Source organism: Gouania willdenowi, chromosome 14 (genome assembly GCF_900634775.1).
Source record: "Gouania willdenowi chromosome 14, fGouWil2.1, whole genome shotgun sequence".
NCBI classification, from domain to species: domain Eukaryota; kingdom Metazoa; phylum Chordata; class Actinopteri; order Blenniiformes; family Gobiesocidae; genus Gouania; species Gouania willdenowi.
The window spans coordinates 16,327,100-16,341,723 of record NC_041057.1 but is presented as its reverse complement, the minus strand read 5'-3'; the positions used below and the strand labels follow the sequence as shown (position 1 = coordinate 16,341,723).

The 14,624-nt window shown below is 39.0% G+C and overlaps 1 protein-coding gene across 1 annotated transcript in view; it reads right to left on the bottom strand.

The window, feature by feature from the left end:
• Nucleotides 1-8,316: 8,316 nt before the first annotated feature.
• The window catches only part of zbtb16a (zinc finger and BTB domain containing 16a), a 155,895-nt gene continuing 149,587 nt past the window's right edge, over nucleotides 8,317-14,624 (bottom strand). Inside the window, exon 7 of the mRNA XM_028466181.1 lies at nucleotides 8,317-13,533. Coding sequence (XP_028321982.1) covers nucleotides 13,304-13,533 — 230 coding nt within the window. The 3' untranslated portion in view covers nucleotides 8,317-13,303. The remainder of the gene's footprint in view (nucleotides 13,534-14,624) is intronic.

Genomic DNA, 14,624 nt, shown 5'->3' with positions numbered 1-14,624 from the left:
CTATAGAGGTGGAAGCAATACACAAGCTTTCCATGCATAATCTTTGGCTCATTAGAAAAAGAAAAAAAAATGGATGCATGGAGTTGGTATGGTACAATGCTAGGATGCTAGTCAGAGCTAACACTCAATGCTGTGTTTTCACCAGCCAAGGTTGGATCTGCAGTCCACCACAATGACCAGAGGATGGCATCATGTCCAACCACATGAGGTTCCTACGACAACAATTCAAAGTGATTGACAAGAATCACTTCTCCTTTACTGTTGATCCAGGTTTACAGATATATAGATTACATTTCAAATGTTTCATAGTCTTGAATGAGATTTCTTCCCATTTCAGCTTTATTAAAACATTATGAAGATGTCTTAGACCAGGGATGGGGAACTGTTATCACAGCGATGCCACAAAAATGTGATTGTCTGATCCAAGGGCCACATTATCAACATTTATGCCAGTGTTAGGAATAACAACAAATTTGAGCACTAACACAGGAAAAAACAGAGGGTTTTTTTGTGTCATTGTTTGTTGTCTTATTGTGTGTTTTTAAAGTAATTTTGTGTATACATCAGTCATTATAGGAATTTCTTCTGGCATTTTGTGTATTTTATGAGTCATTATATGTGTTTTTGTTATTTTTGTGGTACATTTGCATTTTGTTTATCATTCTGTGCTTTTTTTTTCTTCATTTTTTCAGTATTTTTGTTGTTTTGCGCATCATTTTGTGTAATTATTGTTGTATTGTGAGTTTAGGTGGTGGCTTTGTGTGTCTGATGTCCTTTTTTTGTATATGATGAGTCTTTTTTTTGTGTATTTTTGGAATCTTTTTGGTGTTTTTGTTAACATTCTGTGCATTTTTTGCAGTTGTTTTGTGTGTTTTTGGAGTTTATTTTCTGTATTATGTTGGGCTTCATACGTGGCCCCCGGGCCACCAGCTGCTTATGTCTGTCTTGGACTACGTTGAATATTGTAGTGTATAACTACGCATTGTTGAGAGCTACTGCTGTTTTACTGACAAAGTTAGCATTGTTATAGAAGGGCTCCCTACCACTTCACTATCATCTTTGATTGAGCACCAAAATGGGAAACAGACGATTCCCAAGCGTGCACCGTCTGTACGAGTGACAGACAAAAATCTGAAGCATGTAAGGTCTTCCTCTTAACTGGGCTCAATCCTCTTTAAGAGCACTTAAATTCTTTATGTGGAAGAGGAAGATTTAGTCTGATGTTTGGTGTTAAAGGATTTAGGAATTAAGATGGATGAATGTACCACAGCCATTTAAATGGAGTCATACATCAACCAAAGGGATTCTCCTCCTCACTGTCAGGTTAGTTTAGGTCAAGTCTTTATTCTGTTTCCAGACTTTCTCACGATATGTTATTAACCCACACAAATAAAGGAATGACTGGTGTGCTTGTAAATGCACATGACGACAATTTAATGACATTTAGCATGTAGAAGAGGGGGTGTCGTAAATTAATACATAGGCAGAATAAAAACTAACTTCGTATATAATCACTACTCAGAACTGTGGTTAAAAACTTGAACCATTAAACAAGTCCCCAATAAAGCACAAGAAACTGAAACTTCTCCCACTAATGAGACGTAACTGTGAGCATTTCTCAAATTTTATCAACAGTGACATATTCAGTGTAAATTAAAGTGTTTAAAATTCAGATTTTAAATCTAATGGATGAGTCCAGTCATAATAAACCACCTATAATATAACTTTGAACTGGTTTTTGTGGCATATTTTATGATTTTTTTAATGAAGAACCTCCAAAAAGCTTTAAAAGTATAAATGATTATTACACCGATCAGCCATAACATTGCTACCACTGACAGGGGAAGTGAATCAAACTAATGATCTTTTTATCATGGCATCGGTTTGTGTGTTTTTCCCAAAAAAAGGAACAAAGAGAACATTTATCTCCTAAATCACACTTAATACAGAATAATACAGAAAAATACAAAAAATGACAACAAAAACACACAAATGATGACATACAGTACATACATAAATTAAGTCCCATAAAAAAAAAAAAAAAAAAAAAAAAACAACAAAAAATACAAGATATAAGGCCAAAAATACCCTGAATGACAACATCAATACAGAACAATACACAAAATCACAAAGAAAACACACAAAACAGCAACAAAAATACACATAAATAAAAGATAAATTGACAATTTGGTGAAAAAATACTCCAAAGATACACAAAACAACAACAATAGTACATGAAATATTTTCTTCCTTTCCAGTATTAATGCTCAAATTTGTCATTATTCTAAATGCCGACATTAATTTTGATAACATGGCCATTGGATTAAACCCCACTGTGATGAAAGTTGCCCATCGCTGCCTTACATATATCAACTGAAAGTGGCAGACCATGAGACATCAGTTTGAGTTATCAGCAGAAACATTCCAATGATGAATCACTACATTGTGTTTCCTCAAGATTTTTCTAACTTGTGACCCGTCCGTCAATCTGTCAGCATTATAGAGGTGAACACTCAAGGTCACTCAGTCTGGCCTCTAATTTAGGGAACTTTGGGAACTTGGCCTTAGCCGGCGAAGCTGGTAATCTCAAGAATTCAGAATATTTGAATAAACGGGTCAAAGGTCAATACCAAAACCTGTGAGTGCAGCACAAAGGGCTCAAAGTGTTGCTTTTACAGCCCACAGAAACAACTCCACCACCTCCGGACCCTTCCTTCCTAAAGCCTAAAAAAAAGATCAAAGTACCTCCAAAGCAACATGTCCAACAAAACTGTCATATGTTTGTTTTTGCGTGAGTAAAAAATAAATTAAATCCAACAGGTTTTCCTTAATTTTTTCTTTTTGTCTGCACATACTGTCGAAGGTCAACACTATATAGTGCAATCTTTTTAAGACAGCAATGCATATTTTGTTATTGCAATTAAATAAATGAATTTATTTTATTGCATAATTGTGAACATCACCAGCCCTCCCTCAGGAAAGGTAAGAAACACTTTATTAAAGGGACAATATAAAAAGAGAGGGCAGAGTTACACCTAGGTGAGGGGGAAGGGAACAGGGAAGAGGGAGTCAGGGTAGGAAATGGAAAGGGTGGGGAAAAGTGAGAGTGAGATGTGATGATATAGTTGTGCATATTGTGCTTATTGTGTTGTGTAATCAGTTCAACCAGTCTGGTGGCAAGTGTGGAAAAACTGAAGCGCTGACACAGCACCCAGATTTAGTATCTATACCTGTCTATGTGTCGAAGTGTCCTTGAGCAAGACACTGAACCTTAAGTTGCTCCCAGTGGTGGACTAGCGCCTTGCATGGCAGCTGAGTCCCACTGATGTGTGAATGAGCTGATATGTAAAGCGCTGTCAGACTATTTCAGTGTAGTGATAAGCGCTATATAAATCAAAACCATTTACCATTAACCACACCTAAAACTGGTATTTGGGATCTAAGGTTAAGACAAGTATGAGTTTATCCCACAGCCCAAAGCATGCCAGTGCATCCATGACCAATGTTTGTGTAAGAACCGTTTATGCAAACCCAAGTGCCTGAAGATGCAGCTAGGCCGGCAGAAACAGCAGGAGCCAAGGAGCCCCAGGCCACCCCCCTACGACCGAGCAGCCCCCCTCACAGGTTTTCCTTATAACAGTTCTGCTGTTTTTGGCTTATTTCATTTCTTGAGGATCTGAGAGTCAGTTTAGGAGAAATACCACTGAGACGCCACGTTATTCAGCGAAAATACAGTTTTATCGCAAAGAAAAGGACACTGCTATGGTTCTCTCTAATAAAAACAGCTGCAGGGTTAATTTCCAACAAAATATATTGCATTGAGATGACAAAAGACAGTATAGATAAACGTAAATAAAAAATGGCATCTTCACTATTGTATTATGTGTTGTTTCTGAATCAATAGGCTTCAAAACCATACCTCTTTCTAATGGGGCGTTACCAGCTAAGATGAATTCTTAACAGGCAGTGTTAATCAAGTTATTGTATTTATTAATCAGCTAATCTCATTCACATTTGAAACCAAAACTATCGCCTTTGTCCTCATACGTTTGCATCTAAAATATCTAGTTTATCATTTTTTTATATTGGAAAATCTATCTGATCATTTGTTGTATCACTGAGCATTTGTATAAAAGAGCAGTGTTTCCCAACCAGGGGTACGTGTACCACTAGGGGTACGTGAGCACATTGCAGGGGGTACGTGGGAAAATGAAGAATTTATTTCCAAGATAATAAAAAAATATTCTCAGTCATTTCACAAGTTCATCAATAAAATGGTACGTGTGTGCAATTACTTGTTTTTAAAGTTTAAATGCCTGCTTAAATAGGACATATTCAAAGAAGCTCCTTTTGTGGTAAATGTCATAACACTTACATATAACACAGGCAGGTTAATTATTTGTTTTGTATTTATTTATTCAAATTACTTGTTATTTTTATTTATTCTTTTTTTTTTTCTAATTTCAAGTTTATTATTTTTCTTTAATAACGATATAATCATAATACATTAGTATAATACAAACATTTACTACAATATTATGTGTTATGTTCTACTTTTGGAGAATCATTAACACGTATGAGTGAGGGGGTACTCATGGTATGACGAAAAGGTTCAAGGGGTACACAAGACAAGAAAGGTTGGGAACCACTGATATAGAGCTACAGGGAACGACCAAAGTAAAGTCCACAGCTGTGAAGATGAGTATTCTGCTGTTCCATATAATTTGCCTTATACTGTTTGTTAAATGTGTTTTATCAAATAATAAAATCAAAGATTTGGCTAAAGTGTGTTTGGGTTGAACTCAGGTTTGAACAAATTGGAGTTTAATCCCACTCTGCTATCAACAGACAGAATTCACTGTCCGCTCACGCTGAGTAAGAAATGGCAAGGAGCCAAGAGATGAGCAGAAAGCCAGAGAGCAAACATTAATGGGAATGTAAAGCGCACTATCAGGTGTGAGAAGTGGTTTTATGTTATGTAATAACTTAAAGATGAACTGGTGGAAAGCTTTTGCTTTCTCTCTAATGATTTCATATTCCTGCCTCGTGTACACAGCAGCACTTTACCTAGTGCAAAAAGCCACAAAGTAAACTAAGTGGAACTACTGTATACGCAAGGTAACGCACAAAAGAGCTGCACTGTGCTTTTCTGTTGGTTTGAATACAGTAAAGGTTAATGGATTCTACCGTGTGCTAACACTGCATGGGCATCATCATCATCATTATTGATCTACTGTAAGTTTTTCAGTCCTTAATAAAGGCTTCTATCCACTGCAAACCTTACTGCTACTGCCTTGTTAAAAATACAGCTGAAGTAGAAATTTAGTACGAGTTCAGGTTAAGGTGTTTACCGAATTCTTTGTCTGTCTTTGCTTTAGTTTCTCCGTATTGATCTGGTTTCTATTTTAGTGCACGTCAATCTGTCTTCTACAGCCTGGAAAGGTCGCCAGTTTACCACAAGGCCGACTCACATAAAGAGCCACACATTCACACCTACAGATAAGGAGAGACAACAGCTAAAAGAAAGGCACACACGAGCCAGGAACCTGTAGCAGCAATTTAGACCAGTGTCCATGCAACCTGTAGATATATTCATTGAGGCCAAAACAAGTATTCCTTTTGCCAATAGTAAGGGTATATGTCCAGTATATATTGTATATGTACAGTTTCTCTGTATTGACGTATTTAAATTTTTTTTGTATTTCACATATATGTGTAATGTGCTTCGTCTCGCTGATAGATCAGAAACCTGCAGTAAAAAGTCACAAAGGGAGGCCGGCAGAGTAAGGGACGGCAAGCTTGAAACCATCTTGACAAATGCAATTTCCTGTGTGTGACATCACCTGTTAGAGAGTACATCGTTCCGTGACTGTTATCAACTAGAATAACATGCACGCTTCAAAAAGTGCAAAGGTACTGGTTTTGAGTGATTGAATGATTCATTTGCAGTTTCACTGCAGCTGTCATCATCAAAGTTTGTCAACCAAAAACACAAGATCAAGCTGCTGAAAGAGGAAAAAAAAATTCAGAGTTCCAATGGTTTCACGAGCTCCAAGCAGAGGCTCTGAAAATAGTGCACTGGGTTCAGGGAATGCTCCGTTACCATTGCTCAAGTGGGCTCAGAGGTGGGCATGGGAAGCAAGCAAACCATCTTCAGCAATTGAGCCTCCATCACTGGGCAATGGAGACCCCTGGGAGTCTTAGTCTAAGCACTGTAAAGGGGTCTGCAGCATTTTCATATGTAAATATATGTATACTATTTCATAAATAATACACACTATTGTTAACTAAGCTGGAAATACTGTGTAAGAAGGCATTCCAATCCCAAACATCGCCGCCAAGATGGTGAAATTGTAGTTTATATGCTGTACACGCAGAATTATGGATATTTTCATATAAATGGAATTTATACTTATCTTGCATATAATGTTTTACAAAGACGGCAATGCACTTAAGGACTTTTGTTTCACTTCCCTTTAAAGCAGAACTAAGTAACTTGTGCGTAAAGGTCCCTTTTGGTTATGTCACTGACGTAAACACTCCACACTCCCCGCCGTCTGCCCCACCCCACAGCTACATGAACACCGTTGCTCTCCCAAGACAGTAGCAACCGATCACTGAAAAATCTTATTACAACAGTGACACTTAAGTTTGATAAAAGTGAATTTGTAGACAACCGTGACCAGCCACGATGCTGGTGATAGCCTAGCTTTAGTGTGTATTGGGCTGCTGTAAAGCAGTACGTCTTATCGCGAGAACAAGAACAGAGCTGCGAGTCGGAGGGTGAAAGACCACCCAATCACCCCATAAACACTGGCATTACCCTCACCGGGACTACGAGAAGGATTTATTAAGGTAAAAAAGTTACTTAGTTCTGCTTTAAGGGTCGTGATAGATTTTTCTTTTTTCCATGATTGACATTTTTGCCTTGAAAAATCGGCACAAGGACTTTTTCCATTTCTCTTGAAAATCAAACCATTTATATGGTGAATAGGTCAGTTTATTACAGGGTCTGACAGAGACAAGTCTGGGGGCCTTCAGGGGAATTTAATGTGGCACAGATCCCTCGGAGGAACTGATAACTGTAAGTTAGTGCATGGATCCTGTATGTGTAAATGAAGGTACAATATTGATGGAATCCAGTTTTTTCCGGTTTGACCTATACTTGATATACAAGTGCACTACCGGTCAAAAGTTTTAGAACACCCTAATTTTTCCAGTTATTTATTACAGTTGAAGTTGTGCAAGTCCAACGAATAGCTCGAAATGGTACAAAGGTAAATACTGAACAGCCAGAGGTTTCATTATTATACAAACAGGCCTTTTTCAGGAGCACAAAGTGGGTTAACAACTTAAAGCTGTTCTGCAGCAATGAAGGTTGAATCAGCCTTCAAAGCTGGTGCTACGAATTCCTACAGGTGTTCCAACTTTTCCTGTAGGAACACTGTACTTTGATGAGTTAAAAGTTTAGAATACATTTTGATTCCATGATTTCTTTTTCAACTCTAATTGCTTATTACGTCCTATGCTTTCATTTCAGAGTGCAAAGACACAATAAACAGAATAATTTTCAGTCAAGAACTGGAAAAAGTGTGGTGTTCTAAAACTTTTGACCGATAGTGTAGGTCGCATATAGGGGCATCATACATTGAAGATCGGACGTATGGTCATACTTTGTTGCACAGCCTTATGCCAAAGGCCCATTTGTCCTTCTTTTAAGACAATTCCTATTTTTTCATTTCATATAATTGTAGATAATGAAAAAAATGGAAACACTGAATAAATGTCTGGATTCTCCTCTTGTCAGGGGAATAAGATGTGTCTAAAAGTGAGAAAAGTAACAACATGGAAAGCGAAGCTTCTATAGAAACTTCTATTGCAGGCGCCATTTTGGTTTATTTTGTCCAGTGGAATTGGATGGTATATGGTAAGCAGAAAGCTTTTTGGGAGGAACACGACACTTTCCTGAACGGAAAAAGTAAAAAAGCTGAAGAAAGAAGATGCAACTTCATGTATCAAATTAATAACTTATCTAGCGCTCGGTTAGTCAGTTTAAAGTGTTTGAAATGCTAAGTGAGTGCTTTGTTTTCATAGCGTTAGCAGCACAGGCTACATACTCAATATTCTAACCGTTGACAAAGTATACAAGTGAACATCTTAATTTGATTTTTATTAAGAGACTCAAATAAAAATACAAAGAAATTTCACTACAAAAACCAAATAACTGCTAGTATGATGTATGAAGAAATAGTCTTCATGATTTCACCATCAAAGGCACAACATTGAGTTTATTGACAACATGGAGAGGAGAACCTGCAGCATTAAGTCTTTTATTTGTCCTTTTTTTTATTTTTTTCACACTATCAGAGAACACTGAAATGTTACAAAGAGATGTGTCTGATTCTACATGGAAAGAAACAAAAAAACAAAACGAAAAACAATCTCTATATCAACAGACGGTGGCTATAGATTTGTGGCACAGATCAACAGGAAACGTACGGCCACGGAAAGAAATATATAGCACGTTGTCGCTGGAAAAGACAAAGGGCCTTTGCGAAGCTCTAATGCAAAATTTAAAATAAAAATCATACAACAAGAAGAGAACAAAAAGAAAATAATAATAGGCACCTTCTAAGATTAGGCTAAGATTAGGTGCTGAGGTAGACAAAAACTATAACAATTCAAATTATAATGAGAACACTATTTTCTTAATACAGAACAACTCGACTGGCACTTGTGCTGTCACAATGGAGGAGAGAAGTAGCACAGACAAGCCAGGGAAAGACACATGGGGAGAGAAAAGCCTCGGTATTTGAAAAAGCTTCAATACGCTTGGTCCGACAGGGCGATTGGTCCTCAGTGCTATCATAAAAAAATACAATGTCTTGGTGCTTTGTTGCTCCAACAACTTTAGTCTAGACCTCAATGGCACATGCGTCGCAACACTGCATGAAATGGCTACTTTGTTCTAGAAACACCACACCAAAACATAAGAGTGCCAGCTCCAGGGATGCCATGATTCTTCCCTCTCTCTCGCATAAAAATGAATTATATAGACAAAAAAAAAAGTACTTAAAACTGAAACAATGCACGAGAGAAGCCTTCCCGCCAATATTTTTCAATTCATTTGAACTAAATCATGTTCATTTCATCAACAAACCTGTTGCTGACAGAGCATGAAATTAAGTCTGAAGCAGGGGCTTGCAACCCATTTTTGCGCCATTTAATCTAAATTACTGTAAACCTCCCCACATGTTTCTATTGGGAGCCAATCTCAGCCTCAGAAAATAAGTGAGGGCAAAATCTAGTTACTATTTCCGTATAGTGCTCCGGGTTGATCGCAGCCCTGCTTGGCTCAGGATTAGCATTGGACAATACGGTTTTGTTTTTAAGCTTCATGACATCCCTAGGCTACTGGAGACATTTTTATTTTCTTCTGAAAATACAGAAACAAAGCAGATATCAATGGATTATTTTTGTTGAACAATTTCCATTTTAGGCACAAAGATAGTACAGAAGGATCACTGAGGGAAGAACTTTACCGATGCCGATGTGTACATATATTTTTCCCCAACAGAAAAGTGGCATAGAGTATCATTTTTATCTTGTATCTGATCCGATTAGTGCATTTTCCACAAATACACACACACACACACACACACACATTTGCACACACGTGGTTACACACATGGTTACACACTCTGAGACGCACCCACACAAAAAACGTAGAAAACATTCAGAGGACGATGATGGAGATAGTGTGACTGAGCGGGTCTTGCATTGTGGTGTTTCGGACTGAACCGTGACAGGGTCTATTACCGTGGGTGGATATTACACGAGGGGGGGATTCGTTTTCCCCTCAGCTCACAGTGTTTGAGAATAAAATGGCAAGACACCATGGGACATGCCATCCCTTCTTTTTTTTCTTCTTTTCGTTCAAGTACAAAAACAACAAAACAAAACAAAAAACATGTGGACAGTCAAGTTTGATTGAAAAATGGTGAATGGCGTGTTGACTAATTGGTCGGTTTGGCAGCGTCCCCCTGCCATCCCGTGTTTTATCATCATCATCATTTTTTATTTTTTTTTTTTAATCCTTTCTTTTCTGAACTTTGCCACAAACAAACACACACACGTGTAGAAACGCTGCGGTGGATAGATTAAGTCCTTCATCACCTACAATGCAATTGACATCCAAAAAGCAACACTTATTATTACAACATGTTCACACGCACGTTATTTTTTTTTGTCCAACAATATCAAAGAGGAGCAAGGCAGAAATGATTCACACCCAGAGAGAGAAATCAAAAAACAAACAGGTTAAAAAACAAAAGAAATACAAATATTTGTGCCCTGCTGTAACCCTCCACAAATGGAAAAAGGACCGACACTGAATACAAAAATATCACAATTTTTATATATCAAATTGCCTCTGTTGGCTCTTGTTCAGGAATACACACATATTTCTCTAGAGAGCTCATCTGCCACTTTTAACCTCCAGGTTTTCTTTTGTTTTAGTTTGATTACCACTTGCAGTCCCAATTGTCCAACGCACTCTGAATCGCTGCAAAAAAAAAAAAAAAAGACCTGTTCTGGCGGCTCAGCATTTGTGATGAACCTCCTGCTTCTTTTCTTTTTTTTTTTCACATTACAAAACTACAACTCTATTCACATATTTTCAAGTTTAATTTCTCGTATCTAAATCCTCTTAAAAAGCAATAGTACTTCCTCTTATCGGCCGCATCCCTCTTACGCATCACTTAAGGCTTCAGAATTGCTTTTTCTCCCCCCCCACCCCCTCCCCCTCCCTGCTCGTCTGTGGTTGGAGGTGCAAAGTGGGGAGACTAAAAGTGGAGAAAACCATTCATTTGAATGACTTTTCTCATCCCGTCAACCTCCTTTTTTGTTACCCTTTATTTACATTTTTACTAAAAAAAGGAAAATAAACCCCACACAATCATAAATCAACTTGAGATGAAGTAGCAATTGATGAAACAAAGCAACAAACATAACAAAATGTGCTTTTGCCAAAAAAGAAAAGAAAAGAAAACATAAAACAACTTAGAGGTAGCTTTTTATAACAAATGACCAAACCAGCCGGCTCTTTAACAAGCGGGGGTTAATAATACCAAGTTTGGTAACAAGTAATGCACAAAGAAAAACATCATTAGAAAAACAAATCTCTTCACCGTGGCACTTAATTTTCTGCGTACGCATCGCGCCTTTCCATAACTTCCTCCATGAAGGAAAAAAAAAAAAAGACAAACGAGAGGGTGAATTAAAACACAAGCAACGTGAGGTCACAAAAACGAGGTAATTCAAGTAAAATGTGTTGAGATCAAACTCAAGGTCAACAATAACATCAACGTCGGGAGATGAAGTGCAGGGACAAAACCACAGAGAAACAGTTTATTTATTCTATCATCTTACGTAAACCCCCACCCCTCCCCCCCTCTCTTACGCTTCTGGGCTGTGTCTTGTCCGATCAGTGATTTCCTCCCCTTTTGGATATGTGACCATTCAGATAAGGTGTGACATGCACGGATGCTTGTCAGAACCTTCTGTTCAAAGCCTGAGACTGCATATGCCTCACAGGTTTAATGCTGCGTTTCAGGGATACAGAAAGTATGGAGTGTCACGTTTAGGCAACAATGGGAGTCAATGAATAAACTGATCCCTATGGATGGAGCTCCATTGGTAATTCACAACTATGGCTAAATTATTTGGATCATAAGCAGGACTTGACAATACTCCAGTGGTTTATAAATATTACCTACTTGTACATGGTATGGAGTCGTGCCCGGTACGGTAAACATTGAGCGACTGCAAAGGGAGATGTTGACTTCCGACCGCGAGAATCTTTCCCTCTGATAAATTGGAAGGTGCAAAGCATGACCTCCAAGGTTAGGAATCACATCGTTGCACCTGAAAGGCAGCATTAATCCACGTATATTTATTTTTGATACAGCCTTGTAGGAACCAGGCTTACAGGCTTTTGACATTCATTATTTTGTTGCCATATAACAGTCTTCAAACTTCCACACCTCTGATAAAGCCAGAGGGAATTCCCAGCAAACCTTAAACATTCAGTACAAGCAGGACTCCCCTTTTCTCCCCTCACCCCAAAACCTGTGGTGTGTCAGTTTGTGTGGGTTATTAGTGTGGGATAATGACAAACACTGAGTTAAATGCACACTGATAAGAAAGCAGTCCAGTTATAGTGTATTGCGAGATAAATCAAAGGCAGAATATAATGTTGTGAGTTATGAGTTATTGGTATACATCGTGCCGACGTCAGAGACTGTTGTCATAATCTGATGTACCTGTGCAATAATAAATGATGAACTGTAATGCAGAGTGACTTATGATGTGTCAAAGGTTAACCTTTGGCTCTCTGTGGAGAACCCCGGATCTTCTCCAGCCCTCATCCATCAGAGATGCAGCACCAGGAAGACATCTGGGAAATACAAGGGAGGCTTCCAACATCAAACAAAAGCAGCTTGAGCTTCTCTCCGCCCGTTTTTCGGCAAAAAATGGGGCGCTGGTTTGCAGTATCGTTTAACGCACGCCACCCGTGCACCGCCAGCTCTACCATTGCATCGTCTGCATAAGTCTGCAGACTTCGCTGCTGATTCTCAGGGGCTATCGTGCAGACAAATTTCTATGAAAACCAGGAAGCATGACTCAACAGATTCAACTCCCATGTGCAATTAAAAAGAAAACAGCGTCTGCGCCTAAAAGGCTCAATTAAAACTATGTTCTGTTTGAAACAAAAAAGCTAAATCTTGAATGATACTATCTTCACGGGATTCGATCTGTGCTGTGTGGCTCTTCCTACAGCAGATTGGAAAAACACTCAGACTATAGCAAAGGATTTGGTTAAGATAGCCCTTGAGAATCAGGTTCCTCGTTCTAGTGGCAGCAGCATCCAGATGTGTCACTTCTGTGCAGAGTTGCATTACTGCGCTTTATGAAATGACCTGAAAGAATAACGCAGTTGATGTAGTGAATGACCCGGTGAATCCGAACAACAATGGAGAATTGCTCTCCTTAAGTCCAAGTGTGTCCTCTCAAGTACTTTTAGTCCAACCATTACCACCACCCTTTCCACTCACAGCTTGTTGCCGCCTTTGCATTAAAGGAAAAATATCTAAAATAAACCCCAATGCCATTGGGGTTCCTCAAACCTAGACTTCCTTGACTCCTATCTACTGCGACAATTACATTCCCGTTATCGCTCATCAACCCCCACCCCCGTCACACCCCTGAATACCCCCCTGCCCTCTTCATTCACTTCCTCCTCTCAGACATAGCAGAGGTACAAGTACGTCTTCTCAATGCGCCAGTCTGGGGGGACGTCTTCTGGCTTGTGGCCTTTCATGTGCTTCTGCATGGCTGAGAGACTGGGGCAGTACTCCAGGCAGATGGTGCATTGGTAGGGCGAGGCGCCGTTATGAGTGCGCAGGTGCTTGATCATGGCCGAGTAGTCCCTGGATCGCTGGTGGCACAGCTTGCACTCGAATGGCTTCTCACCTGAGGAGGGAAAAGATTCACATTAAACTGCACAGTGGTTAAAACACTCTAACGCCTGTTAGTGGTGGATCATTCCTTAATAATTGCTTCACCCGTCACATCTGAGAACTGGCACCTGTTGAGCTGTTTGAGGCTGTGCTTACAAGCAGGGAAGAAGCTAATGTTGTAGCATAGTGTTTTGATCAAGCCCTATGAAAAAGATGGATTATAAAAAAATTCCATTGCTAATAGAAAAAAGGGACGAGCATTGAACATTAGATAAGCATCATTCAAGGCTGCTCTGGGCTGCCACGCTGACTAACATTACATACAGAAAGATGCATTCTTCTGTGGAGACCGTCAATATAAAGGACAAGTATGAGTCGACCTGTTATCTTTGCCACTTCTTAAGGTCGTCCTCGGCTCTGAGGGAAGTAAAAGGTAGGATGTTTCTACTGTAGTTAGCTTAGTGCAAAGGGAATTACCACCTTATAGCCAATAAAATGCTTCTTTCATTAAGAGGTGCAATATTAGCTGAAGAAGGGGTTCAATCTCCAATTAATTGAGCCAATCAGAGCCTGTCTGAGGAAGTCTATGGTTCTGGTGGTATTTACCTGTATTAACTGGAGTCTCACTGTATTCCTGTGAGTTTCTACAAGCATCTACAAACTGCTACCATTATACCTAAGCCTCACGCCTACAACTTCATATCTCACTCTGACTTTACAATAATCAACTCTTCCTCACCCTTCCATTTTTCTACCTTGAATCGCTCCTCCCTGCTCCCTTCTCCCTCCACCTCCCCCCACCCCCTCACCCAGGTGTAACACTGCGCTCTCTTTTTATATTCTCCCTTTAATAAAGTGTTTCTTACCCTTCCTTAGGGAGGGCTGATGATGGTCACAATTATGCAATAAAATAAATACATTTATTTAATTGCAATAACAAAACATGCATTGCTGTCTAAAAAAGATTGCACTTCTTGTAGTGTTGACTTTTGACGGCATGTGCAGACAAGAGAAACAAAAAAAAAGCATCTACAAACTGCTTAATGTCTGTATATCAGTTGGTTTAGAGGTTTCTAATGGCCATTTATTACTGTATTCCAGCTA